The sequence below is a fragment of the Marmota marmota genome, unplaced genomic scaffold, assembly GCF_001458135.2.
Source record: "Marmota marmota marmota unplaced genomic scaffold, marMar, whole genome shotgun sequence".
NCBI classification, from domain to species: Eukaryota; Metazoa; Chordata; class Mammalia; order Rodentia; family Sciuridae; genus Marmota; species Marmota marmota.
The window spans coordinates 18,039,388-18,066,281 of NW_026000174.1; the positions used below are offsets into that span (position 1 = coordinate 18,039,388).

A 26,894-nucleotide genomic window follows, 5' to 3' on the forward strand; every position below is an offset into this window, starting at 1 on the left:
TTTTTTTTTTTTTTTTTTTTTTTTTTTTTTTTTTTTTTGGTGGTGCTGGTGATTGAACCCAGGACCTTGTGCATGCGAGGAAAGTACTCTACCAACTGAGCTATATCCCTAGGCCTAGGCTTTTTTAAAATAAATGAAGACAAACAGATTAAAAGAGGTATCTTAATAGAGAAATAAAATCCATGTTAGGTAACATTTCTTTCTCAAAACTTAGCTTTTTTGGTAGACAGTAGTAAAGTATAGTTTTTTGTAGTGCACTTGCCAGACACACGGGAACTTTGTCGGCCTGTCCTTCATTCTCACAGATGGTACTGTCAAGGCTAGGGAGAGATAATCTGTGAGAATCCCACAAATCTCTGAGTCCACTTACAGTTCAGGATCTATCTATATTCTCACTGTCTCTGCTAGTTCCCACCCTAGCCCAAGACAATATTATCTCTTACCTACTCTATTGCAAAAGCCCCCTACTTGGATTCCTTGCTTCCCTAGTTTTCCTGTAACAGTCTATCCTCGACTCAGCAGCCAGACAGATGCATTGTATGACGGTACCTTCCCTTTGCTCAAAAACTCAATAGCAACTTCTCTTTTTTTAGAATGCATTCTTTGTGACATTTACAATTTTAAGACACAACTTTAGTTCACAACTTGCTCATTTCATTCTTCTTTTAAAATACAACAGAGAAGCAATTATAAATAAAATTATCTATTAGACTCCAAAAGTATGCCAGAACTTTAATCCAAATCAAAAGATATTCAGATCATCAAAGAAGCATGTTAAAGAAAAACAGTGTTGGTTTCTATGAAAATTAAGATGAAAAATGAGAAATCTCTGGCACAATCAGAGTGTGATTGAAGGAATCACAGTGGAGAATAATTAACACTTGGGTTTAAATTTCATTTGGGGGGAAACTTGTGATATATTTTAATGTCTACAATTAATAAATGTGCCCACCAGTGGCTTTTATCACATTCATGGTAAATAAAATGCAAAATGCTCACCAGTTCTTCAAAGATTTTCACAATACTTCTGACCCTGTCCCCTGGGGTTTTTGGTTTGTTTGGTTGGTTGGGTAGGTGGGTTTTTTGTTCACCCCGCCTTGCCTTGCTGCATAAACCTCCTTATTATTCTTCAAGCACAACAGGAATACCCTATGTCAATGCTTTTATTTTCATACAACCTTCTCTCCTTGGATCATTCTTCTCCTGGGAATTGCATCTTGTTTCCATTTCCTTCAACCTGAATGTCATCATCTCAGATCAGCCTTTCCTGATTACTCTGTTTAGAGTAGCTAATCCTAATTCATTTTTCATTTCTTTTTCTTTCTTTTTTGGGGGAAGCAGGGGGGACTACCAGGGATATAACTCAGGGGCACTTGACCACTGAGCCACATCCCCAGCCCTATTTTGTATTTTATTAAGACACAGGGTTCTCACTGAGTTGCTTAGTGTCTTGCCATTGCTAAGCTGGCAAGGCACTGGACAGACATGTTATAGCAAAAAGATAAGAAAACCTTTAGAAAGAACGTTGCACACATGAGTGGTTTTCTGTTGCAAAGGTCTGAATTATAGAGTGCAGTTGAAATGTGAAAATCTTTACAGAATTGGTGATGAGGGGAAAAATTGAATACGATAATCCCAGCTGCTGGGATTATAGGTACACAACACAATGACTGACTTTAGTTCATTTTTCTTTGTAGCACTTTCCACAACTTAATACATTTATAAAATAATCTTGATATTTATTGTCTGTATCTTCACAAAAGAAAGTAAGCTCCACAAATGATCTTTTGTTATGTCACTGCTGTTTGTCCAATGCCTAAAACCATGTTGACTTACTAAATTAAAAGCTTATTAACTTATAGAATAATTGAATAATTGAACCAGAGTTGGTTGCATATCCTGCCAATCTGGAACATCCCAGGTGAGACAGGAAGGGAAAGTGAGCCTTCAACAACTGAGGGAAGCACAAGGTACAAACGATATACTCGAGGGTGTGAACATCCTGGATGATGCTGCATCCCATAAAAGACTGGGTTTAGTGACTGTATTCCATGAAAATGGCAGCAGTTGCACCTGTGTGTGCTAAAGAAACAATAGCAACAACCCATCCAAGTTCTATCACTGGCAGTTAGTTAGAGGCCACAATTTTAAGTACTCATCCAGGCCTGGCCAATATGTAAATTCTTCCTACATTGACCTGTCAGGCCATTCTTTCATTTGCAAAAATGAACAATGTAGATTTTTTTAAATGTATTACTAAATATCAGTTTTTATGAATAAGTATCTGGGTCTATGTAAGTTTTCCCTTTCTGTATGAGCATTTCATGTTTCTCTTCCCCTACATGTGGGTCTCTTTACATGTCTCTAGGTATGTATGTGTATCTGTGTGTTTGCACCTGTGTTAGGCTATATATGCATGTTTTGGTTATTTGAGCATAGGTGCAACTGTGGTTCTTTTCAGATCTTTATTAATATGTGCATGTGGGGTGCGTGCGTGTGCACGCACATGCGCGCGTATGTGAGGAAAGACAGGGATATCAAATATATTTAGTCACTTTTCTGCAAAATAAACAAAACCAAACCTCAGATGAGGGCATGTAGGTGCAGCCATTTTATTGACAGATCTTGCAGCCATCACCAATGGTCTAATATTCAGTAAAGAAAGCATTGGTTGCTTTCTCCTTTTCCAGGACTACTCCTGGTTGGAAGCATCAGAAGAGGTTTGTTAAAAAAGAAAAAAAAAGGCAGATGAGGTGATCATGAGTCAGCAGACAGGTAGAAAGCAGACAGGTAGATGTGGTATTTAGAATCCCTGGGATCTCATGAGCTTGCGAATAGCCGCATTGGTGTCCCCTTCAGTAGCAATGAGTGCCTGTAGATTGGCATGGTGATTCCCAAATCCCATGGCCTGAAGAGATTCCATCTGCTTGCTGAAACGAATCTCAAGGGCTTGTAGAAAGTGGGAAGGATCTCCAGCTAGGGATTGTAGCTTCTGCAGGACTGTTCCAGGTACGTGGCAGCACTCGGATCTCTTGGACTCGGGTATATCCGGCATATTCCAGGCCCAGTGCACTGGGTCAGGATAGTTGCAGTTGGGGGCAGAAAGACAACCCAGGCCCCATGAGTAAGGTGCAACCCAGGGCAGAAGAACAGGAGCCTCTGTGGCCAACAGCTGGAGTCCCTGCTCGATCTGCAATATTGCTTGTGATGCTTTAGGGTTAGTAAGGGCTAAAAGAAGGTCAGAGAGTTGTGACTGCTGCAGGAATGTGGGCAGCTGCTGTTTCCACTGGTCATTCAGCTGGGGCATACCCATGAACACCATCTGAGCTGCCAAGTGGGGATTATTCATAAGTAACTGCATCATGCCTCCTGCGATCTGAGAACTATTCTGCTCATCTGACAACTGGGGATCTTCCTCCAACTTCTGTTCAGGACTATCTATAGAGATAGTGGCATCCTGGTCTTCCTCTTGAGACTTTTGGATAACTTCTTTACTAGGCAAGGCTGCTATCTCAGTATCATGGACAGGGCTTTGGTTGTTGGTCGAGATCGCGGAAGTATGGTTGACTCTGTTTGGGGTGGCATTGGTTGAGATGCCATTGGTTGAGATGGAGGAAAAAACCACGGGAACTAGTATAGATGACTTTGGTTGTAGGGAGCTGTGGGAGCTGGTCACACCATTCCTGAGATGGTGGTGGAATTGTGGGTGAAGTCTGTAGCTGTTCTGGTGCTTGTCCTGCCAGGAGAGCTGTGAAAGGGTTGCCCCCAAAAGGATCTTTCGAATTGTTGAGCATTCGGTCATTGAAATCAGTGTAGCTCTGACTCAAGGCATTATTCCCACCTGGAATTGTCTCAAAACCCAGTGTATTCAGTGGATGCTCAGGGTTCTGTGCAGGCTGCTGGGTCTGCAATATTTCTTGAATGACGGCAAGATTCCTGGCTAACTCCAGAGTCTGATATAGGATCTCTGAATTGTCAAGGAGATGGGAGACTTCTGGATTCTGCTGCATCAATTGTTGCATGTCTGGGTGTTCGGAGATGAACTGCCGCATATACTCCATGTTGGACTGAAGCCATTGGATATTAGGATTCTCCAGTATCCGTGCTATACACTCTGAAGTGTCTACTTTCAAGTCCTGCGTACGCACTTTGGGTGCATCAGTCTTCACAAAGAGGTCTGATTCCGTGGGTGTTTGACTCATGCTGGCAGATTTGCATACCCCACTGCTATTTCCTTTGGTGTTTCTGTCCCCATGGCAGGGCTCGTTGACTGGCAGGTTCCTGGAGGAATGGGCCAGGGATCTGGAACCGTGCTTGGACTTGATGACCAGATGGATGGTGTGGCCATCTACGATGCCCCTCTGGCTCAGTGTGTCATGGTCTTTGAGAAGGCGGCCCATGAAGACCAGCACTAGTTGATCCATTTGACATTTGAAGTGAGCCGATAGCTTCTCCTTGAACTGCCTCACTGAGGTGTCATCAGCTACTATAAAGTCTTTCAGGTTGCCTGGTGTCTTCACTATCACTCGAGTAACACTGGAGATGGTCCTGTCTGCAGGCAGACCTGAAGAATGCCCTCTATGGGGCATTTTGGGTGTTCGAGAGATGACATGCGTCATGGAACTTAGTGGGTGGGCAGATGGGGAGTGAGTAGAAGCAGGGGCAGAGGGGTGAGGGCAGGCAAATGTTTCTGCTGGCCTTCGCTGTGGGTGTTCTGTTCTCAAGCCACAGGCTAGCTTTCTTGCTGTCCAAAAATAGATGAGTGACTGGACTGAGACCAGTATTTTTGATGTTGTACCCTCACCCCAGATCTCCAGATGTGGCCCAGCTGAGGCCTGGTGTTGCTATTAATTCATATTGGCACAAGGTGGACTAAGTGGTGATAACTCCCCTCATAGTTGCCCCTCCTCCTGCCCCACCCACAAAGGCCATGACCTCCTCAGAAAAGGGATATTGTGATGTCAACTTGAGCCTCATAGTATGTCAAGGACTAGCTGGGGAAAATGGATGTATTTGGGGATAGGGTCCAAATCTCTATTATAAAATAAGACAATTTTCCAGAAGAACAAAGACAAAATTCCCCAACAAAAAAAGATTTAAAAAAAACATACATATACACAGATGTTTTGTGTGTGTGATGTGTGTTTCATGTGTGGCATTACATATAGGTCCTTTGTAAAAACATCAGGAGTGTTATATAAAATATGGGATCTACTGAAGCCATTGACAAAATCACATTCCTAAAAACAGGAATGGAGACTATGCCACCAGAAGGAACTTGTTAATTTTACTAGTGGTCTGCAAAAGGTGGGCCTTAGAAAAGAAACTAGGACAAGAACAAAGATATTATATGGAAAAGACGATCATGTTCTTCTCTGGGGTCCAGATTTTGCTATTCTAAACTCCAGAGTGTCTCATTTGGTGGGTAAAACCTTTCCTCTTCTCTAAGAAGCAGGAATAATGCTACCCGGGTAGCTCGCTATAGGAGTATTGCAAGCTAAAGGTGAGTGGACCACCACTTGCAGCACAAGATTTCTTCACATAGTTCATAGGTGGCTTTTTTTTACATACCATCATAACAGAACTTTTAGGATGATTTATTTCAAGGGCCTTGTTTGATTTTAAATGCTTATCTTTGTGACAAAGCATTAAGGGGGAGAGACATCTGAAATCAAAAGGTGAGAGTGGAAGTGGTCGCTAGTATAATTCCTATGAGGACAGACAGGTTCAGGCAACTGAAAAGTCAGATTCTCAATTTTGGAGATAGTGTTTGATTTTTATTTGGGTAATTGATGAATTAACTATTAGTGGATATGCTAAAATGTCTATGTTGATGTTTGGGTATAGATGGAGTTATTGTACATAAAAGAGTGAGACTCGTATGTCTTACTGGATGTATATTTGTGGATATATGTGGTGTGAAAGTGAATTCATACTTTGTGTGACTGGGAAGACTTCAGGGTCTGAATCCTTAAGCATTCCATCCACCTGCCTGGAGAAGGTGGAGCACTATGCAGATGGGTAAGGGAAATGCAAAGAGTCCAAGTCCATATGTTCTCACTTGTAACAAAGACAAGCAAAACAATCAGTTTATTGGCTAGGAGACTTCCTGCAGTCACACCTAGAATTCTTTATTGAGAATGTCTGGACCCACAGCCTAATCCATGTCAGATCCAGTACAGTTTTCCAATTGTTAACTTCCTAGAGTGGGACCCAGGCTTAAGCCTCTTTTTCAGCTATATATGTAAAAGTGAGATTGATTTATGACACTAAAAAATATTAGTCTTCAAGACCAAGACCCTGCCTCATTTCTCCCTAGGAGCCACAAAAAGGATAAGAGTGGTAACTTCAATATCCTACTCTAATGACCAGCTTCCATAGATCTTCTACACTGGATTCAGATGTTCTCAACTGACACTGGGAATTCGAAGTCACATAACCTAGAATTTTTAGGAGCTGGGTTCAGAGTTTTAAAACACAGAACAAGAGATACCAAACTATCAGAATGAGTGGGTATCGTTTTCCTAGCTAAGTGTGTGTGCGTGTGTGTGTGTGTGAGTGTGTGTGTGTGTGTGTGTGTACTCACGTGCTAGGGATTGAAAAGACTATTTCTCTCTCACCATCATGACTGAGATTGAACCCAGGGTCCGGTGCCTGCTAAATATATTCTCTACTACTTGTTTCTCAAGCAAAACTTCAAAGACTATTATTAAATGGAACCTTAATGTATTGATTGAAATATGAATTACATAAAGAATTAGCTACATAGAATCAGGTTTCTTAATCACTTAGAGTCTATGACCATTTTGGAGGGTGGTCCTTCTAGAGGTGAGAAAAAGGATACACTTCTTCCAATGCCCTGTCTAGTCTGAGGTCTCAGGACCCAGAAGGCTTGGATTTGACAACTCTGGGTGGAGCACGATCCCCAGAGGGCCTTTTGGCAGCTGGTCTAGATAGTGTGGGCTTCAGTGTCAGGAAGGTGAGGTCATAATACATTAGGTAACCATCATTGTAGACATAGAGCCTGTGGTCCGAGGGGGAGTAATTGATGCCATGCAGTGTTTCCAGCATCTTGTCCAACAGGATGCTGAGGTGGCGCTCCTGCCCATTGGTGGTATCAAAAGCATAAAAGATCTCCTCTTGGCGAGTGCTCAGTGAGCGTAAGGCATAGAGAACACCACAGGCCATGAAGGCCCCCGACAGGGCTGGCTTGTACTGGCTGGTGCGCCAGGATTCCTCTACTTCTAGGGTGCTGGCATTGAGACGACTCACAACCAGGTTGCCCTTGCTCTCCTCAGTGGCATAGAGCACCCACAGCCCCTTCTCATCACCAGCAAAATCTAAGTCCTTCCAAGGCACGCTAGCATAGGAAAAGCGGTTATTGTAGGTAGCACCAGGCAATGGGCGCTGCAGCACGAGGGTGTTGGAGGAAAGGTCCACTTTGGCTATGTCACTCGTGCCATAGTAGTTAAAGTACATGAAGTTCTTGTACACAGTATTGCCACTGCCATCACCATAGCCCATCTTCCACTGCTCATAGTTCTTTAGCATCACCAGGTCATCATAGGACTTGTGCAGCCGATAGTAGTCAAAGTACCTAGGCCAACCACCCCACACACACACATCAGACCATTAGGTGACAGCAATGAACAGGATAATAAAGTGCTATAAAAATGGGCAGGTTAGTGGACCAATTAAGAATAGGGACTTAGGAGCCAAATAGAATTGAGTTTTAATTCATCTTCTTTTACTTCTTATATACCATGACAAAATAAATAACTGTGAAAATAACAGTAATAAAAACAACAGCTACAGTGCCTGTTAATCACTGAATATGCATTATCTTGTTTAATTATAATAAAGCCACTGTAAGGTAGATTTTATCCTTTCATATTAGGGGGCTAAGTCAACTTTGCTCAAGTTGACACAAATTATAAATTTTCTTTTTTTGTTTGTTTTTGCAGTGCTGGGGATTCTACCTGGGACTTCACACATAATAGACAAGTGCTGTGTCACTGAGCTACACCCTCTGCCCCTAGCTTATTACTTATATCTGTAAAAGAAACAACAAAAGAATCTACTTCGTTGATTGATGGAAGGCATTGGAATAATGCAAAGGAAAAACAATAGTACAGTATCTCATGGCAGGCATTTAACCAATGATAAGATATTACTGTATTCTTCTTATGGACATTTTTCTGTACCTAGACTCCACTGCCTTTCACCTGCCTTTGAGATGCAGGTATACTGTAACAGGACAGTTCTGAAGCTGTATTCAGAAGATCACTCTGGAAAGTTCCTTAAATTATTCAAGTTTTGAATATCTTATTTCTTAACACTGGGCAGTAGGACTTAACTAGAATTTTCAGAAGATTCAAAGAGCAAAGGCATATTGATGTATTTAATATGCTACCAAATGTTTATAGGACTTCAGGAGCATTATTATCACTAAGGCTAATCCTTCTGAGATAAGATACAACTGGATTCTTCAATGACTGGTTCTACCCACATTTATCTCTACTTCCTATGAGGTTCTACCCAATTGATTCCACACCACATATCCGCATGTACTGACTTCAAACTCTCAGTGAGTTGTGCCTACCTTCCTAATCAGACTGACATATTGAAGGGCTCCTTCATCTATTCATTTAGCCTTTCTTGTATCCAACAAATATTCATCAGTCCATATAATGTTCTCACATATTATCCTCATTTTAAAAATGATGAAAAAAGTCCATTTCTCCAAGATCACTTAGCTTAAGTAGCAGTGCTGAGAATTAAATTCAGACCAGCTTAACTCTAAGTCTTAAGGTTGGTCAGGATCATTCTGTAAATTTCTTCTAAGCAGGAAGTTGGGATTCTAAGGTCAAGTGAATAATTTGTCCTTGAGATAGGATCAGACTGCATAATGGAATCATCTTTGGGTCATAATAAGATTTTTAAAAATTCAGATAGTGGATTTTTTGAAAGAAGCTCATGGAAGTCTGGACCAAACTTATCTCTTAAGAAGAATGTTAAGAGGTGACTTCTTGGGGCTGGGGATGTGGCTCAAGCAGTAGTGCTCTTGCCTGGCATGTGTGTGGCCCAGGTTCGATCCTCAGCACCACATACAAACAAAGATGTTGTGTATGCTGAAAACTAAAAAAATAAATAAAAATTTTAAAAAAAGAGGTGACTTCTTAGGTCTAGAACAGATATTTCCAGGAACACACCTAAAATTGAGGAAGCTGGACTGGTTCTACAAAGAAACCTGCAAAGGAAAGGGGAGGGAACATGTAGAATGAACCTGGTTGCAGCAAACTGTCATCCAGGACTCACCTGCCATCTGCACGCAGAGGGGCCACCCAGTAAAGGGGAGAGTCTGGACTGGGAGCTGAATCTCGGCCCCAAGCACCTGCCTTGTGTGAGATGCCTCTCCAATTGAGCTGCAACACAAGGGGTCTACTGACTTTCTGGAGTCCTCCATGGGCACAAGAACCTAGAGGTAAGGCAGGAAAGTCTGAGCTATGTGCAAAGCATATAATCCAGAGAGAGAAGAATGTTAAAAATAATGACCATGTCTACATATACTATGTGCCTATACCCCAGTGCATATGCAGGTCCAGAAACAGGTCAATTTGGCATAAATAGAGATCAGTGTGTATGTCTGATTATGAGGTGTTCATATGTTTTGTATCATCCTTGGGTAAAAGTATACTAGCTTGTGTTCTGCATCTACCAGTGTCACCAAAGGGGGGGAAAAAAAACAAGGAAATTAAAGATTTAGTTCCCATCTACATCTCTATTGCAAGTCTGCACTCTCGGCACTTGCTGGGGAAACAAAATCTTGTGAAATTGAGTTTGTGTACTCACCAGGGGGCAGGGGTGGACCAGGGTGTCTGGAGGCCTGCTCTTGTTCCTTTTCCCTCTCACACTCATTTAGCCGGCCTTGGAGTACATCCACCTCCTGTTGGAGAGCTCTGAAGCTGCGCTGGTCAGAGTCAGCCAGAAGCTTGAGTGAGAGACTGGCATTTGTCACCTGAGGAAATGAGACACCAGGAATGTGGATAATAGATCTGAACTTAAGAACTGAATTCAGACTCTCCTATTTTTCAGCTCTGAGATTTTTTTTCTCCTCAAACAAGAATCAATTTTGGAGAATTTCAAATATGTGAGGTTCAAAAAACAGGGGGCTGTGAAAGGAAGGGAGGGTTCATTAATCTATACATACCTGCTCCTGGAGTTGGTGAAGAAGGTCTGCAGTCCTACTAGCTCCTGCCTTGGTCTTGAGCTCAGCTGTCAACGCTTGTGCTCCCTCTAGCTCCAGGAGCAGCAGATTGAAGGCCGGTGTCTCATAGAGGGACGTAATGGTATTGGGATTCCTAATCTCCTGTGTCTGGCTTATTTCCAGTGCCTGGTTTTCTTGCTCTTCAATGGCACGTGCATACTTGCTGGCCTGAACATGCGGAGATGGGCAGGCAGTTCTTCCAAAGGTCAACTCCCCAGGTCTCTTCCCATTCATTCACCTCCTCCCAGGGCCATACAGCTTACAAATCACTCTCATGTGTATCATCTTACTTGCTCCTATTCAGTCCTTTAGGTGGGCAATTAGCATTACCCCTGTTTCACAGCTGAGGACACTCATATTCTTTTCCCTGCAAGAAAAGATTTCTTACCCCACACCAGGTTTATTTTTTTTCCCCTACCCTGGTTACAGCCACCCCTGAGAACTGGTTTGGTGAGTGAAAGAATGAATGGAAGGACTCCCAACTTCCAGTTTGGCCGCATCTCTCAAGCTTCCCCAGAAACTCAACAACTGAAGATACACTAAGTAACTGACCATATCACACGGCTGACACAGCACTTCTGTTCACTCATCCTTGTTATAAAAACAACCCTAAGCTTGCCAGTCCAACCCAAAAAGTCCTTCCACCCAGTGTTCTCATTTTAACTCTTCAACTCAACTTGTCCCTGGTTCCTTTGCATTGCTTATTTCACTTGACACCTTTGACTAGTCTATACTTGTGCCCAGATTTTCCCCTGCTCATCTTCCAGGTACCCATATGTATTAATTCTCTCATTGATGTAAGAAGCACCCCTACATAAACCTTTCTATACTGTTTCTGCTGTCGGGAAATCTCAAGAAAAGTTCCTAATTTTACATTTAATCTAAGGATTCATTTCAAAGATAAGGACTGTGTTTCTTCCAGTTTCTTCTCTACTGCCAGGACGCAACCCCATGCTGGATCCAAAGGAGGCTGTGTTTGGATAAGTCCAAGCTCCATCCCAGGCACACAGCTTCAGCACTCACCCAGAGCAGCTGCTGTTCGTACTCGCCAATGAGCTCCTTTGCCATACTTTGTAGTTGCTCCAGCTGCTGCAGAAGGACCGAGCTGTTGGGCAGGTGAACCGTACAATGGCATGTGCCACTCTCATTCATAGAGTTTGACAAATTTCTCACCAGCTGCAAAAGCATAGGCATGGGCACACTAAGTGGAATGAAGTATATTGGACTACAACATGCTGTTTACAAACCTGAGGCAGGAGAAGAAACTGAACCTGCTATGGAGTGCCAGAGAAGAGTTCTCTCTTCACTTGGGGGGTTCTTCTTGACTTATGGATATACCTCTATCAGGGGTTTGAGTATTTTGGGGGGGGACTGAGGTTGAACCCAGGGGTGCCCTATCACTAAATATATCATCCCTGACATTTATTTATTTAATTGTTTGTTTATTTATTTATTTATTTATGAGAAAGGATCTCATTAACTTTCCCAGGCTGGCCTTGAATTTGTGATCCTCCACACTTAGTTTCTCAAGTAGCTGAGATAATAGGTCTGAGTCACCACACCTGGCCTAGTCTTCATCTTTTAATTTCCCATAATTGAAGCTTCAGTACTCTTCTAGCTCCTATTGGTTGAGCCATCCTCACCCTACCTCCGTACTGGCTGGATCTAGCTGCAGTTTGCATAGCTGGAAGTCAATTTTCCTTAAGGCTGTATACAAGACAGCAAAGCTAGCTTTCAGAGAAATGATAGGGGGAGAGGCTTAAGGAGCTTAATCCTGTCTCAAAATATCGCCGCTCTAGGGATTTGACCACTTCCCACAACTTCACCTTGTCTTAAAGACACCAGGTAAAGAGAGTTCCTAATCATCAACGAAGGGAATCATCAGTAATAGCACCATGAATCATCATATTCTTGACTATTATTCTCAATTAACATTCACAGAAATGTGACATGAAGTGAACTGCAAAACATATTTTGTATTTGAAAAATGAGAGGAGTCTGAGACTTTAAAAATACCTTATGAAGCCACATGATTAATAAGTATTGAGGATGCAATCTGCCCTTAGGTTTCATGTTTATTCGAGATCCTGTGCTCTTACACCTAGGGAAGCTAAAGAGCTCTGAGCTATGTTGAGGTGAGTATGTAGTACAGGCCAAAAGAGTGAGGGTGGGAGGCAGATCCCTTGTCTCAGATCAGTAGAACAAAGAAGAATGTTCTAGGGCTAAGATATGCATTATTTGGAAGTCTTCTTGCCTCTCATATCACTTTCATACTCACATAAATCCCAAACCCATTAATTCTTTTTTTTTTTAGTTTCACTTTTTTTTTCTTTTTTTTTATTGGTTATTCAAAACATTACAAAACTCTTGACATATCATTTCATACATTCAATTCAAGTGGGTTATGAACTCCCATTTTTACCCCAAATACAGATTGCAGAATCACATCAATTACACATCCACATTTTTACATAATGCCATATTAGTAACTGTTGTATTCTGCTACCTTTTCTATCCTCTACTATCCCCCCTCCCCTTCCCTCCCATCTTCTCTCTCTACCCCATCTGTTGTAATTTAATTCTTTCTCTTGTTTTTCCCCCTTCCCCCTCAAATTCTCTTATATGTAATTTTGTATATCAATGAGGTTCTCTTTCCATTTCCATGCAATTTCCCTTTTCTCTCCCTTTCCCTCCCACCTCATGTCTCTGTTTAAAGTTGATCTTTTCCTCCTGCTCTTCCTCTCTGCTCTGTTCTTAGTTGTTCTCATTATATCAAAGAAGACATTTGGCATTTGTTTTTTAGGGATTGGCTAGCTTCACTTAGCATAATCTGCTCTAATGCCATCCATTTCCCTGCGAATTCCATGATTTTGTCATTTTTTAGTGCTGCGTAATACTCCATTATGTATAAATGCCATATTTTTAATCCATTCATCTATTGAAGGGCATCTGGGTTGGTTCCACAGTCTAGCTATTGTGAATTGTGCTGCTATGAACATCGTTATGGCAGTATCCCTGTAGTACGCTCTTTTAAGGTCTTCAGGGAATAGTCCAAGAAGGGCAATAGCTGGGTCAAATGGTGGTTCCATTCCCAGCTTTCCCAGGAATCTCCATACTGCTTTCCAAATTGGCCACACCAATTTGCAGTCCCACCAGCAATGTACAAGAGTACCCTTTTCCCCACATCCTCTCCAGCACTTGTTGTTGTTTGCCTTCATAATGGCTGCTAATCTTACTGGAGTGAGATGGTATCTAGAGGACACAGAGACCAATCCACAAAATTACAACTTTCTTATATTTGATAAAGGGGCTAAAAGCATGCAATGGAGGAAGGATAGCATCTTCAACAAATGGTGCTGGGAAAACTGGAAATCCATATGCAACAAAATGAAACTGAATCCCTTTCTCTCGCCATGCACAAAAGTTAACTCAAAATGGATCAAAGAGCTTGATATCAAATCAGAGACTCTGCACCTGATAGAAGAAAAAGTTGGCCCCGATCTACATATTGTGGGATCGGGCTCCAAATTCCTTAATAGGACACCCATAGCACAAGAGTTAAAAACAAGAATCAACAAATGGGACTTACTCAAACTAAAAAGTTTTTTCTCAGCAAGAGAAACAATAAGAGAGGTAAATAGGGAGCCTACATCCTGGGAACAAATTTTTACTCCTCACACTTCAGATAGAGCCCTAATATCCAGAGTATACAAAGAACTCAAAAAATTAAACAATAATATAACAAATAGCCCAATCAACAAATGGGCCAAAGACCTGAACAGACACTTCTCAGAGGACGACATTCAAGCAATCAACAAGTACATGAAAAAATGCTCACCATCTCTAGCAGTCAGAGAAATGAAAATCAAAACCCAAACCCATTAATTCTATAACCAGAATTCCTAAATTCTAATTTTAGCTCTTGATGTTGGGTTGGCTACTTATTTTTTAGGTCCCAGTGTTTTGGGGTGTACAATGGTAGAAATTATGTCATTTGTCTTATAGTTTTACTTTAAGAATGTTTGATAGATAGATAGATAAAATTTTTGTGAAACACTTGGAATAGTGCTTACCTGCATATGATAGAGTCCTTATTTTATTATAATTCTCAAGGTCCAATTTTTCACACCCATTTTGAAACTGGATGAGCAAGCACTAGATTAAAGACTCCTTCCCAATTTTTAAATTAGACCTGTGGCACTAGCTGGGGTTTCTAACCAAATCTTCTAGAATTAAATATGTGGCCTCTATACTTCTCAGAGAAGACCCACACATAGCTTTTCTGGTCCTATAAACAATAACCTACTCTGGTTATATATTCACCTTGCAAATTCCAACCCAATAGTTGAGCTTTGTTGGGATAATGAAACAAATATTACATAGTTTGCTATACCTGATCTAGCCACCATTAGCTCCAGTACCCTTAGCACAGGAAGAAGGTGACAGGTTTGTAGAGAATGAAGCCTCATAATTTGGCATGTCAGATAGCCTCATAATTTGGCATGTTAGTTCTCTATTTCCTTTGCCATTCTCTTCTCTCTCACATCCTATGCCCATACAAGCCACGGGAAAATCAAAACAAAATGATGTCCCATCCTCCTTTTTCTCCCTAATTCTCTCTACTTTCACTCTCTCCAAGGATTAAGGGATTCTTGAGCAGAATCACAATAGAGAAGGAAGCCAGCCCAAAGTACAGAACCATCTCCCTACCTGCTTGAGATCCCTCCACCCTCTGCCTGTACCTGAGGCTGTCCTAGGAGCACTAGGGGCAGCAGCAGTAAAGTGGCCAGAAGAGTTAGGACAGGCTGCATTCTTGCTCCTCCTGCAGAAGTGCAGTAAGTCCTTGGGGCTCCCCTCGGATTTATCACCAGTGAAAATGAATAACCTCAGGAGGAGGGGACAAAGATTTCGACATCTGAAAGTGCTGAGCATTAAGAAGATACAGGGAGGCTGGATTGGTTGAGAAGAGGATTATGACAGACTGGCACCTCCTCCAAACATGAGAGGAAATAGGATTCCCACTACAAATGGGGCCTTCCTTGTTCATCCCCTGGCTGAGCTCTGTTCCCACCCTGCCAGGCCCTCTTCTCCAAACAGATTAAGAAAAACCTGAGACATCCTGGGGGGTGCCTGGCATGGGTCCTTTTCAGGAGGGATTATGATCTTTCCCTCAACTTTAAGGAAGGAAAGACTCTAAAAGGAAATGCAACTCTACCTGTTCAATCTTGAGGACAAAAGCCATTTACTTAACTTTGTGCCCTTGTATCAGTGCCAAAGTGGAGGGCCAAAGGAAGACCTGGGGTGGGAGGGGTTGCTTCAGCAATGCTGTGCTGGAATGCTCTGTTATATACCCTCCCTCACCTCTAGCAATTTGCCTCCTCCATTCTCCTAGGTACTCTAAATTTTCCATCCCACTTCATTATTCAGATACTCCCCTAGTTCCCTTAGTCTTGATGCTTTCAGCCTCTACTGTCTGTCCTCCAAGAAAATCCCCAAAATATTTTCTAATCTGCTGCAGGAAGTTATTGATCCTCAAGTCATCTGGCCTCCAAGTCCTCTGGATATCTCTAAAGAAAAGCAAGAGTTTGGCTCCTAACACCTGGACAAGGTATCATGGGTCAGTTTTCTGAGTGGTGATCGCCCTAAATTACTCTCTCATCCTCTACCATCTCACATGAATACCTCTTTGGCACTGAGACGTGCAGTGGGGATGCCAGATTTCCTATGAAAGTAGTTATTTCCTATGAAGAGTGTATGTATATCATCCCAGTTTTCTTTTCTTTTTTCTTTCTTTCTTTTTTATGGTACTGGGGATTATATTCAGAGGCTTTTAACCACTGAGCCACATCACCAGTCTTATATACATAATTTTCTTTTTAACTTAGAGACAGGGTCTCACTAAGTTGCTTAGGATCTTGCTAATTTGATGAGGGTGGTTTTGAACTCACAATTCTCCTGCCTCACCTCCTGAGCCACTAGGATTACAGGCCACTGCACCTAGCTCATCCCTGTTTTCTGTTGGGGAATATAGTTTCTATAGCTCTGCTATGCTATTTGCTGCTTCTCTTCTTTTCATAGTAACCCCAACTTCAGATACTATAGCCACTTAGCACAAATGTCCTCTGCTTATTCACATCATCATTTGAGATTACCTCCCTGGCATATGATTAGTAGGAAAAAAAAAAAAAGGCATATGGATCCCATACTTCCCCTTCTGGGAAAGAATTGAAAAGCTTAGGTGAATATAAGACCACAGGAAGACAGACTCAGGGCTCTTCTTGGAAATCCTTGGTGAGAGATACTTCCATCTTGCTTTACAGATTCTCATCCTCTGAATCCCAGCCCAAGGCCAGAGATTCATTTTCCATCAATTCTTCTAGCCCAGGGAGACAGACAGTGGGTTGGAAAACCTAAAGTGTACAGAGTAGGAAACCTGTCCATCAGTGTCCAGGCAGGGGTCACTATATCTGTGGCACCTTATGGAGGAAGAGATGGTGGGAAGGAAAAGTAGGAGAATAGATAGAGCATGGAGCATGACATCAGGTGTCGGAGTCATCTTCCCATTTATTACCAACTACAACTAGTCAGTGGCACAAAACAGGAATAGCCTCAGTCTCTGATCAAAGATGGGAGACAGCTTAGGGAGATAGCCACAGTAGTGTCTACTCTCTTCCCAGATATACAGAGCCCTAGGTAACAATCAGGTCAGAAACGAAGTTTTTTTGTGTTCCATTTTATTCAGATTGTACCATTTCTCCAGCCTCTCTCATCTTCATTCCATCAGCAAGCATGGAATTCCCATTTAGTTCCACACACTGTACAAAGGCCCCACTTGAACTGCTTCGCACTATTCTGGTTCTGTTTGGGGAGAATGATGGAGAAAAGCAAGATCTCCACCACAGGCTGAGCTTCCGTGTCTGTCACAGTTCAGGCCTGACTTCTTCTATATGTTTGGGATCTATCTATGGAGGTGAATAGAGTCATAAAAAGTGGGAGTAGACTGCAGGTAGAGCCAAGCCTGCAGAGGTTAGTCCAGTGTACTCGTGCCTGGGAGGTGAAAATGGGGTAATGGGTTGGCACAAGTAAAGGGCCACCTAGGGGCAGAAGGTGGAGACGCCTTGGTCAGAGATGAGTCCTGTAGCACTGTCTGGCCATCTGAAGACACACTGTTTGGCCATCTGAGAGAGCACCTTCATTCCTGTGGGGATACCCTCTCGGGGTCCACCTTCCTCACTGCCCCTGCCCAGAAGAGCTGAAGCAAGTGCCTAAGCCTCTGAGCAATCTGCTGGGTCCGTACTCCATAGACTACAGGGTTAAGGGCTGGGGGAACCACCACGTAGAGATTAGCAAGTAGGATGTGGATGTGGCCAGGCACTGTGTGGTGGCCAAAACGGTGAGCCAGGAAAGAGAAGAGGGCAGGTGTGTAGAAAAGAACAATGACACTGGCATGCGCCCCACAGGTACCCAGGGCCTTGTAGCGGGCACCATGGGATGGCAGGCGGCAGACAGCACGGAGAATAAGGACATAGGAAGCACCTATGAGCCCTAGGTCCAGGCACGGGGAGAGCAGTGTGGTGGCCAGTCCATACCAGATGTTGGGGCGTGTGTCACCACATGCCAGGCGAGCCACACCCATATGCTCACAGTAGGTGTGAGGCAGGGCCCGCTGCCCACAGTAAGGCAGTCTTTGAAGCAGAACCACAGGAGGCACCATGACACAGGAACCGCGAGCCACTGCAGCTATAGCCACTATGCCTACCACACGCTGGGTCAGCAAGGCCCCATAGCGCAGAGGCTGGCAAATGGCCACATAGCGGTCCACAGCCATGGCCAGCAACACTGAGGATTCAGCAATGAAGGCCACATGGGCAACAAAGAGCTGAGCTAGACAGGCCCCAAAGGAGATCTCACCTGACAAACCCCAGAGCACAGCCAGGGCTTTGGGCACTGTGGATGTGGCCAGAATCAAGTCAGCAGCTGCCAGAAGCCCCAGCAGTTGGTACATGGGAGCACGGAGTGCCTTGTCCACTGCCACCAGTCCCAGTAGAAGGACATTCCCTACCAAAGCTGCCATGTACAGCAGGCACACAGGCACAGACAGCCATGCATGCAAGGCCTCCAGTCCCGGCACCCCCAGCAGGACAAAGGGTCCAGGGGCAGAGACTAGCACAGTCTGATTGACAGCAGGCAGGGCAGGATCCAGCTCCATTTCCTGGTTTCACCAGGCTCTGTACCTGCAGGGCACAAATGGGGCATGTGAGAGGCAATTGCCAGTGCTACTGAGATTATAGTGAGGTAGGGGCAAGGATGAGGGGTTAAGATGCTGTAGCATTTTCTGAACTCCAAATCAGGCACTGTTATGGGGTTTGTCATACACTGAACAATGATTTCCTAACAGTTTTGTGGGTTCACTAACATTCCTGTATGATTCATGAAAGAATTTGGTTTCTGAGATGTTAACATACTCCCAGTCACACAGGTAGTAAATAAGAGAGCTAGGATTTGAGCCAAACCTCATCTGACTAAACATCCTGCCTCACTCACATCCCCACATCCTGACTCCTGCAGAGATGAGGCACATCCAAGCACAGACTAGACTTTCCCATGGGGGAGTCTTATTGGTTTAGGAACCTGAGCTTCCTTCTGAAGTGTGAGGTTTTACCTAGTCATGGGACCTGGCCCTGCCCTGCTTACCACAGGGCCATACTGGCTCCTCTAGTCCTGGAAACATTTTGTCATGGCCTCACAGGGAAGACTATCTTATGAAAGTCCTTTTTTCAGGATGAAATGTCCCCACATCAACCTAGACACATGGGAAGTCATTCACGTTATCTAAGTCTAATGCATGCAATGGTAGCACAGCACCTGTGTTCCCTGCACCCTAGGGGACATGTAAGTCAAGGGGAAGGAAATAAGCTATGGCTATTTTTCAATCCATTCACTGACAGATGCTCAGACAAAACTCTTGTTTCATGATCCCATGATCCATTTCTGGAAGGTTTTGTGTGTTTGTTATTTGTTTTAGCTTGGAAACCACTCTCCCAAACATTATGTCCCTCCCAGTCTGTCCACGACATTTTCCAGTTGCCCATGACACCCCTCTCTCTAGCTGTAGGTACCTGCTTCATGAAACTTAATCCCTTCTTTGACCAATATAGACATCCACCCTCTGACTCAGTTTCATGGCTCCCTTTTCCTCTGCTCTTTGCCCGTGGGAAGATACTTCTGGTTCTACAAAAATAAGCCTGGGAAAATTTGATGCCCACCAAGGATACAGAGTATCAGGTCTGGGCTGCCGAGGAAGGGACAGAGATCAGATGCCACAGTGACAATGCCATTGGCGGTCAGGTTAAAATGTGATTGTGGGAGGGAGGGCAGACTTTACTGACCTGGGTTTAAGTGGATAAATAAAACAGGATGGAGAAGGATCTGAGGTAAGATGGGGTTTCCATGCTCTATCTGAGGACCACAGATTTGTCTTTGAATTTCTTGAGACTGAGGAACCTGGGGCAGGTGAGCAGAGAATGGGTGAGGAACTAAGCTCCCCTCAGAGCCCTCCCTGCAGCACTGCTTCCTGTGCTGCATCCACATCCCCACACCCTGACTCCTGCAGAGACACCTCTAAGCAGACTAGACTTCCCATGGGGGAGTCGTATTGGTTTAGGTACCTGAGGTTCCTTACAAAGGGTGAGGCTTTGTCCAGTCAGGGGCCCTGGCCCTGACTTGCTCAAGTCAGGGCCCTTCTGTCCTCTCTAGACCCTGGAAATATCCTGCCATGGCCCAGCCTACCACAGGGCAGGCCCAGTCTTTAAAAGGGAAAGAGGAATCAACTCCCTCAGCAGCTGGGAATGCCTCTTCCAAAATCACAGGGCAAGCACAACCTGCACCCAAACAAGGGCCTCTTAAGAAAGCCCTATACCTAGGTTGTGGGTCTACTAGCACACTTCCCATTGGCAAAATTTCACAGATGATTACCCTAGTTCCTCCATGTCTGTAGCATACATTTCTTTAAATTTCCTCCCATAGCCTGAGGGAAGTGGGGAGAGGGAAGCAGGGAACCCTCCTCACACCCTCCAGCCTCCACTCTGCTCCCTATCTGGTTCTCTGCAGGCATAGCTGCATCCTCCTCATCTTCTACCTGCCTGCTCTGTTCTCCTGCCTCCTACCCCCTCACTGTGTCCAGACCTTACCAGCCCAGCATCCTCTGCAAGTCACAGTTCAGACAGGGGCATGTTGCAGGAGAAGTAAAGAGGCATCTCCACTCTCCCTGAGCTGCAGGGCACAGGACTGGCTCTGGGCTGTGGCTCAGGGTTTTGGATCTTCTCCATCATGGTAATGTTGCTGCAGATGTGTTATGTTATCTTGTGCTTCTTCCCAGGGTCAAGAAACCCATGCACAAAAAAGACAGAATCACATAGAGCTGTGACCAAGAACAAGATTTCTTGAATTCCAGTGCAGGACTGTTTCTTCTCCCAGGTTCTTTGCCTCGGTCCTCATGTGACAGCATCTTTCTTCTTCAGAAGCAGATGCTTGTGCCACTCACACAGACACTAAATTGCCATATGCCTCTGGGTTTCCATTCCTACTCTAAGGGTGTCTTTTTGTTCTAACTCTGCTCACACATGAACTCCTTTTTACCAGCCTGGGTCCTTGGAGCATTGACGGTAGACAGACCTCTAAGAGCCCATGAAGACTAAGACTTGTCCCTGACCATCTGTTACCTCTTCCCCACAGGGTTCAAGGCCAGAGCACACAGTGAGGTCACCATCTATCTTACCTTTCTTCAGTTTATCCTTCGCAGGATGAGTTTTTCTCCTTGGAGACATTCTACTCAGAGTGGCTCATATACTGAGTCCTGTCTAGAAGGCTTGAGGGAAAAGGTATTCCCTCCAGGTTAGAGTAGAACATCAAAGAACATATAGTAAATGCAGCTAGTTACACTAGGAGAAAAGAAGGAACAGAAAAAGAATGCATAAAATGAATTTGGGATGTATCAATCACTTGGAACCATGATTTAGTCAGAAGACATAGTCTTACCTTGATTTCAGAAGAGGTAGGGTACTGATGAAAACAGCATGAAGCTATATTTTTTTGTTCTTGTTTATTCTTATTTTAGCACAGTTATAAAATCCATAGTAGAATCTAAAGCCAGATTATCTAGGCTCAAATCCTAGCTCTGCCACATAAAAGCTGTGTGACTTTGGATAGAATCCCCAAATTCTCTGGGCAAAAATTTTCTCATATCTAAACTGAAGATAATAATAAATGCATCTACTTTACATGGAAAATTGCAAGAATTAAACAAAATAACATATTAAAGCAATATGTGGGACTCAATAGTGCCTGCAATATAGTAAATGCCCAACACATGTTAAATGTTGTTATTGTTATAATTTGGATTTTTATTATTCCCTGAATCCACCCATAATCCGATGAACAGACCTTTAATATATATATCTTAAATTTAAAAAATATGAGTTGAGTACTGACGTACATTTGTTTGGAAGTAGAATGATCTTGAATGTAATTTTTTTTTAAGTGGGACTAAAGGAAAAAATGAAAGATTCTGATTAAATCGGATTGCATTAAAGAAAATATTTCCTTTACAAATAGAGTTGAGGAATTACACTGATTATAAGACTATTTCTAAATAAGATGGGGAATATGGTGGTGGCTCCACACCTCACATTTCCTCCTCACTCCAACCTGAGACAATGATACAGAGAAAGGAAACCGGGTGACTCAGCCTCAGTCCTCATAGGCAATGGCATATCAGCTTTCCATCTCCTACTCTCCACTGTGAATGTAAACCTGAGCTCAGACAGGCTGGGGAGAGTGTTCAAGGCGACCCAATAGTGGAATTTTATTCAATGTTCTCTGCTTTAGTTGTTCCTTGAAAAAAGTATGAACAACTCATTTTATCAATTCAAAGAGAGCATCTTCTCCAGTACTGGCACTTATTTGGTTTGTTTTTTTGCTTTTTTTAGTACTGGGGATTGAACTCGGTGCACTCAACCACTGAGCCCCACCCCCAGCCCTGTTTTGTATTTTACTTAGAGACAGGGTCTCAGAGTTGCTTAGCACCTCACTGTTGCTGAGCCTGGCTTTGAACTCACAATCCTCCTGTCTTGGCCTCCGGAGCCATTGGGATGTGCCACCGCGCCCAACCAGTACTGGCACTTTTGACCACCTGTGTTGGGCTCAGTGTGGAGTAAACCCAGGTAGGGGTTAGGAGACACTTTTTCAGGAGTCCCCAAACTGTGTCTGTGGTGTGACTGATGTTTGTGAAAGAATTACTACTACCAATGTGACAAGGACGTCTCACTTCTATGCTGTAGAGGTGGGATTAAAGATGAGGAGTGAGCATGCTGTCTCTCTGCAACCAATCCTTCTCCAGACCTTGCTCCTTGAGCTTAAACATTGAGCTAGTTGTACACCTGGGACCTAGGAGACTCCAAAGTAGTTCCTGTGCAAGCTTGTGAGAAAGCAGGTGTGGAAAAATGGAATTTATGGGCTTCTTTTGTGAGTACCTTAAGGATCATGGACCTGAGCCCCTACAAGGACTGAGCACCTACTGGACTAAGAACCTAACTAGTCTCAGCTGAACTGTTAAGGAGGACTGAGCAGAAATCCAAAATTATCTCTGTGGGCTTTCCTGAGGCTCAGCTTTATGTGCCTGGCATGCTCAGGGCCTGGAGAAATGTAGAGACCAGACAGGGAGGTCTCTGCAGAACCACTGGATGGTGTAGCAGCAAACGCAGACAGAGACTGGCTTTGCTCTACACCAAATGACAAACCCAGTTACCATCTGAAAACTGACAGCTACCATTCTTTAATATCGTTTCCACCTCTTAACCCTATAAGAAGTTAAAGACCCTTGGTGAAAAGAGCCAAGCCTTTTGAATAAAGATTCAATACTATGTAGCCTTAGGTATTCTCCTTAATCCTTGGGAGCTTAGTTTTTCTCTGTACAATGAAGATTAGTTTATCTTCCAAAAAAAGTAGTTGTAAACCAAAACAAGGGAGGTTGGGGAAGGGAATAAAACCACTGGGTTAGACAAAAGAAAATGAAGGAAAGGGAAAGGAGAGGGGAATAGGAAAGACAGTAGAATTAATCATTCATAACTTTCTTGGCCTTATATTTGAATACACAATCAGGGTAACTCCACATCTTGTACAACCACAAGATAGGAATCCTAAACAGAATAAGTTATATTCTATGAATGTATAATCTACCAAAATATATTTTATTGGCATGTATAACTAAAAAGAACAAATAAAAAATTGCAAGTTTGAAAAAAAAAAAAGTAGTTGTAAAAATTAATGTACCATGCACCCAAAAGAGTGCCTTGATATAGTTATCCTAGATACGGTTTGAGACTCCTGAAAAGGTACCCCCCAGCCTCTACCTGGATTTATTCCACACTGAGTCCAACACAGATGTTCAGAAGTACCAGTGCCTGAGAATTAGCAGGAGAATTAACACAACATTACATGTAATTTGGGAAGAGTCAGCTTAAAAATATGCTGCCTATCCAATATGCCTGCTGCAGCCACACAGAAAAACTTCTGTACCTTAATAATAGACACATTAGTTACACAGTACCTCCCAACCCTCCCATTTAGAGCAACTTAATAGCTTTTAAAATGTGTAACCCACAGTTTATATTTGTTTTTAGTCCCTAGCTTGAATGAAATTCTGTTTTCATATACACTCACAGAAGAAATTCACAATTTATCAACAATAAAACTGTTCTTTTTTGGTACTGGAGATTGAACCCAGGGGCACTTTACCACTGAGCTACATCCCCAGTCATTTTTATTTTTTATTTTGAGGCATGGTTTGCTAAGTTGCTGAGGCTGACCTCAAATTTATGATCCTCTTGACTTGGCTTCTCAAGAAGCTAGGATTACAGAGGTGTGCCACAGTAAATATTCTTATATAATTATGGCCATGTGTTTTGATATTCCAGAATGGCACAATAATCCCCTCTCCTATTGGGCCTTATCCTTGTGAAGTGTGTGTGTGTGTGTGTGTGTGTATACACATTATAATCTAGGGAAGTAATTATTCCGGTAGATCCCAGGGATTATAAGCAGCAAGCCCACTATGTGTATCTATTGATTTAGTCCTGAGGTCCTCAATGAAGAATCCAGCCTGAGCAACTTTTTTTTTTTTTTTTTTTGCGGGGGTGGGAGGAGTGGATATCAATAACTGCTAAGAATTTTATTGAATAACATAATCAATATTTTCTATAATATAGCTTCAGTGGCCAATATTATTTCACTGTGTGAATGTAACAATGTATTCAGCCAATGTCCTCTAATTTTACTGCTAGAAATGACACTGTGGAAAACATCTTCCAGAGGAAAAGAAACAGGTAGGGGAGAACTACACAACTTCTTGTTGTTACTTCTAGGCTGCCTTTCTTCTAATGACAATATAACTTTTTTTCACATATCTAGGAATTAGTTCATGCTATGGAAGTCAAACTCACAGACCGAATAAAGTCCATAAAGCATTTTTCATTGCAATTTGTTAATACTGTTAATATAATTATTATTTTATTACATATGTGATTTGTACAAGACACTAATGAAAGAGACACTAATAATCCTCCTGAGGCAGGAGGATTTCGAGTTCAAAGCCAGTCTCAGCAACTTAGCAGGGCCCTAAGCAACTCAGTGAGATCCTCTCTCTAAATCAAAAGGGGCTGGGGATGTGACTCAGTGGTTAAGCACCTCTGGGCTCAATTCCTGGTACCAAAAACAAAGGAGAAGTTAGTTTTTCAACTCACTTGCCAAGCCATATGTAAAATTAGGAAAAAATTAGGAATTATGCACTGTCAACAGATGTAATATTTAAGTTTGATAGGATTATTTGTTCTGATGGAACAATGACAGGCACAGGTAAATATTCTTCACTGGTTAACTAGCAAAATTGAAGAATTTGCACCAGAATGTAATAAAAAACTTTAATATCAGGCGAGCGCACATGCGTCAGCTAGACCCAGCGTAAGGAGCGCCCGGGATCCTGCGAAGAAAATGATGGAGGGAAAGATGCGGCCTGGGAACAGGGAAAGGTGTAGGGTAACCTGTGCTCTGGGAGGGGAGAGCGCGGAAGGGGAGGAGAGAAGAAACGCGAGCTAGAGCAACCCGAAGGCCATGGAGGCTGAAGAGACAATGGAATGCCTTCAGGAGTTTCCTGAACATCATAAAATGATTCTGGACCGATTGAATGAACAACGAGAGCAGGATCGATTTACCGATATCACACTAATAGTCGATGGACATCATTTTAAGGCCCATAAGGCTGTTTTGGCTGCTTGCAGTAAGTTCTTCTGCAAATTCTTTCAGGAGTTTACTCAGGAACCTTTGGTGGAGATAGAAGGTGTTAGTAAAATGGCCTTTCGTCATTTAATTGAGTTCACATACACAGCAAAACTAATGATACAAGGAGAAGAAGAAGCCAATGACGTATGGAAAGCAGCAGAATTTCTACAAATGCTAGAAGCTATTAAAGCCCTTGAAGTCAGAAACAAAGAAAATTCAGCTCCATTAGAGGAAAATCCCACAGGAAAAAATGAGGCAAAAAAAAAAAGAAAGATTGCAGAAACTTCAAATGTTATCACTGAGTCATTGCCATCTGCAGAATCAGAGCCTGTTGAAATTGAGGTGGAGATTGCTGAAGGCATAATTGAAGTGTAAGATGAAGGCATGGAAACATTAGAGGAAGTGGCTTCTGCCAAGCAGTCCATAAAGTACATACAGAGCACAGGTTCCTCTGATGATTCTGCTTTGGCATTGTTGGCAGATATTACCAGCAAGTACCGACAAGGTGATAAAAAAGGGCAGATTAAAGAAGAAGATGGCTGTGCATCTGACCCCATAAGCAAACAGGTAGAAGGTATTGAAATTGTGGAACTTCAGCTGTCACATGTGAAGGACTTGTTCCATTGTGAGAAATGTAACCGTTCATTTAAATTGTTTTACCATTTTAAGGAACACATGAAATCACACTCCAGTGAGAGTTTCAAGTGTGAAATATGCAATAAAAGGTACCTTCGGGAGAGCGCACGGAAACAGCACCTAACTTGTTACCACCTTGAAGAAGGTGGAGTGAGTAAGAAGCAAAGAACTGGGAAAAAAATTCATATATGTCAGTACTGTGAGAAACAGTTTGACCACTTTGGACATTTTAAAGAGCATCTTTGAAAACATACAGGTGAAAAACCTTTTGAGTGTCCAAATTGTCATGAACGATTTGCTAGAAATAGTACTCTCAAATGTCATCTCACTGCATGCCAAACTGGAGTGGGGGCAAAAATNATGCAAGAGATAGAATCTCTAAAAAGATTTAGAACTTAAAAACTGGTCACTACTCCTGTAGAGTTTTCTCATTCACAGAGTAAGAATGCTAATATCTGTTCTTTCTAATTTTCATTATCATCATTACAAAGATGTGGAAAGAGCTTTGTGGGAAGAAAGAAGAAACAACTATACTGAACATTTATTGAATGCTTACTAAACAATAGGTATACAATGATGTATCATTCTCATCTCCTTTACAGATGCGTAGAAAAGTAAATTCACTGATGTGCAAACTTTTAAGCTCGTTGACCATGTC

The 26,894-nt window shown here is 42.7% G+C and overlaps 3 protein-coding genes and 1 pseudogene across 3 annotated transcripts; 1 reads left to right on the plus strand and 3 right to left on the minus strand.

Annotated features, from left to right (window-relative positions):
• Positions 1-611: 611 nt before the first annotated feature.
• Ubqlnl (ubiquilin like) lies at positions 612-5,685 on the minus strand. The gene is given in 2 exon segments (XM_015475868.2): positions 612-3,619; positions 3,621-5,685. Coding segments are annotated over 2 exon segments (1,815 nt in total). The 5' UTR covers positions 4,620-5,685; the 3' UTR covers positions 612-2,803.
• Positions 5,686-6,050: 365 nt separating this feature from the next.
• Positions 6,051-15,146, minus strand: LOC107157350 (olfactomedin-4). Its single transcript, XM_015503724.2, has 6 exons — positions 15,010-15,146; positions 11,291-11,443; positions 10,211-10,435; positions 9,853-10,018; positions 9,319-9,478; positions 6,051-7,597 (listed from the first exon to the last, which is right to left on the minus strand). Exons 1-6 carry the CDS (start codon positions 15,076-15,078, stop codon positions 6,877-6,879), a joined length of 1,494 nt encoding a protein of 497 aa, XP_015359210.1. The 5' UTR covers positions 15,079-15,146; the 3' UTR covers positions 6,051-6,876.
• A 2,313-nt stretch (positions 15,147-17,459) lies between these two features.
• LOC107157359 (olfactory receptor 52D1-like) lies at positions 17,460-18,476 on the minus strand. Its single transcript, XM_015503735.1, has one exon. The coding sequence runs from the start codon at positions 18,474-18,476 to the stop codon at positions 17,460-17,462; it is 1,017 nt and encodes a 338-aa protein (XP_015359221.1).
• A 6,802-nt stretch (positions 18,477-25,278) lies between these two features.
• LOC107157367 lies at positions 25,279-26,635 on the plus strand (annotated as a pseudogene).
• The last annotated feature ends 259 nt before the right edge of the window (positions 26,636-26,894 follow it).

What these genes read in the sequence shown, in the direction of transcription:
- LOC107157359 (XM_015503735.1), bottom strand. Translation starts at nt 18,476, where the DNA reads ATGGAGCTGGATCCTGCCCTGCCTGCTGTCAATCAGACTGTGCTAGTC.
- LOC107157350 (XM_015503724.2), bottom strand. Translation starts at nt 15,078, where the DNA reads ATGCAGCCTGTCCTAACTCTTCTGGCCACTTTACTGCTGCTGCCCCTA. An exon ending in TTCACCAACTCCAGGAGCAG is followed by an intron (nt 10,019 to 10,210) that starts GTATGTATAGAT and finishes TCATTTCCTCAG; the next exon opens with GTGACAAATGCCAGTCTCTC. An exon ending in TGGTCCACCCCTGCCCCCTG is followed by an intron (nt 9,479 to 9,852) that starts GTGAGTACACAA and finishes CCTTACCTCTAG; the next exon opens with GTTCTTGTGCCCATGGAGGA.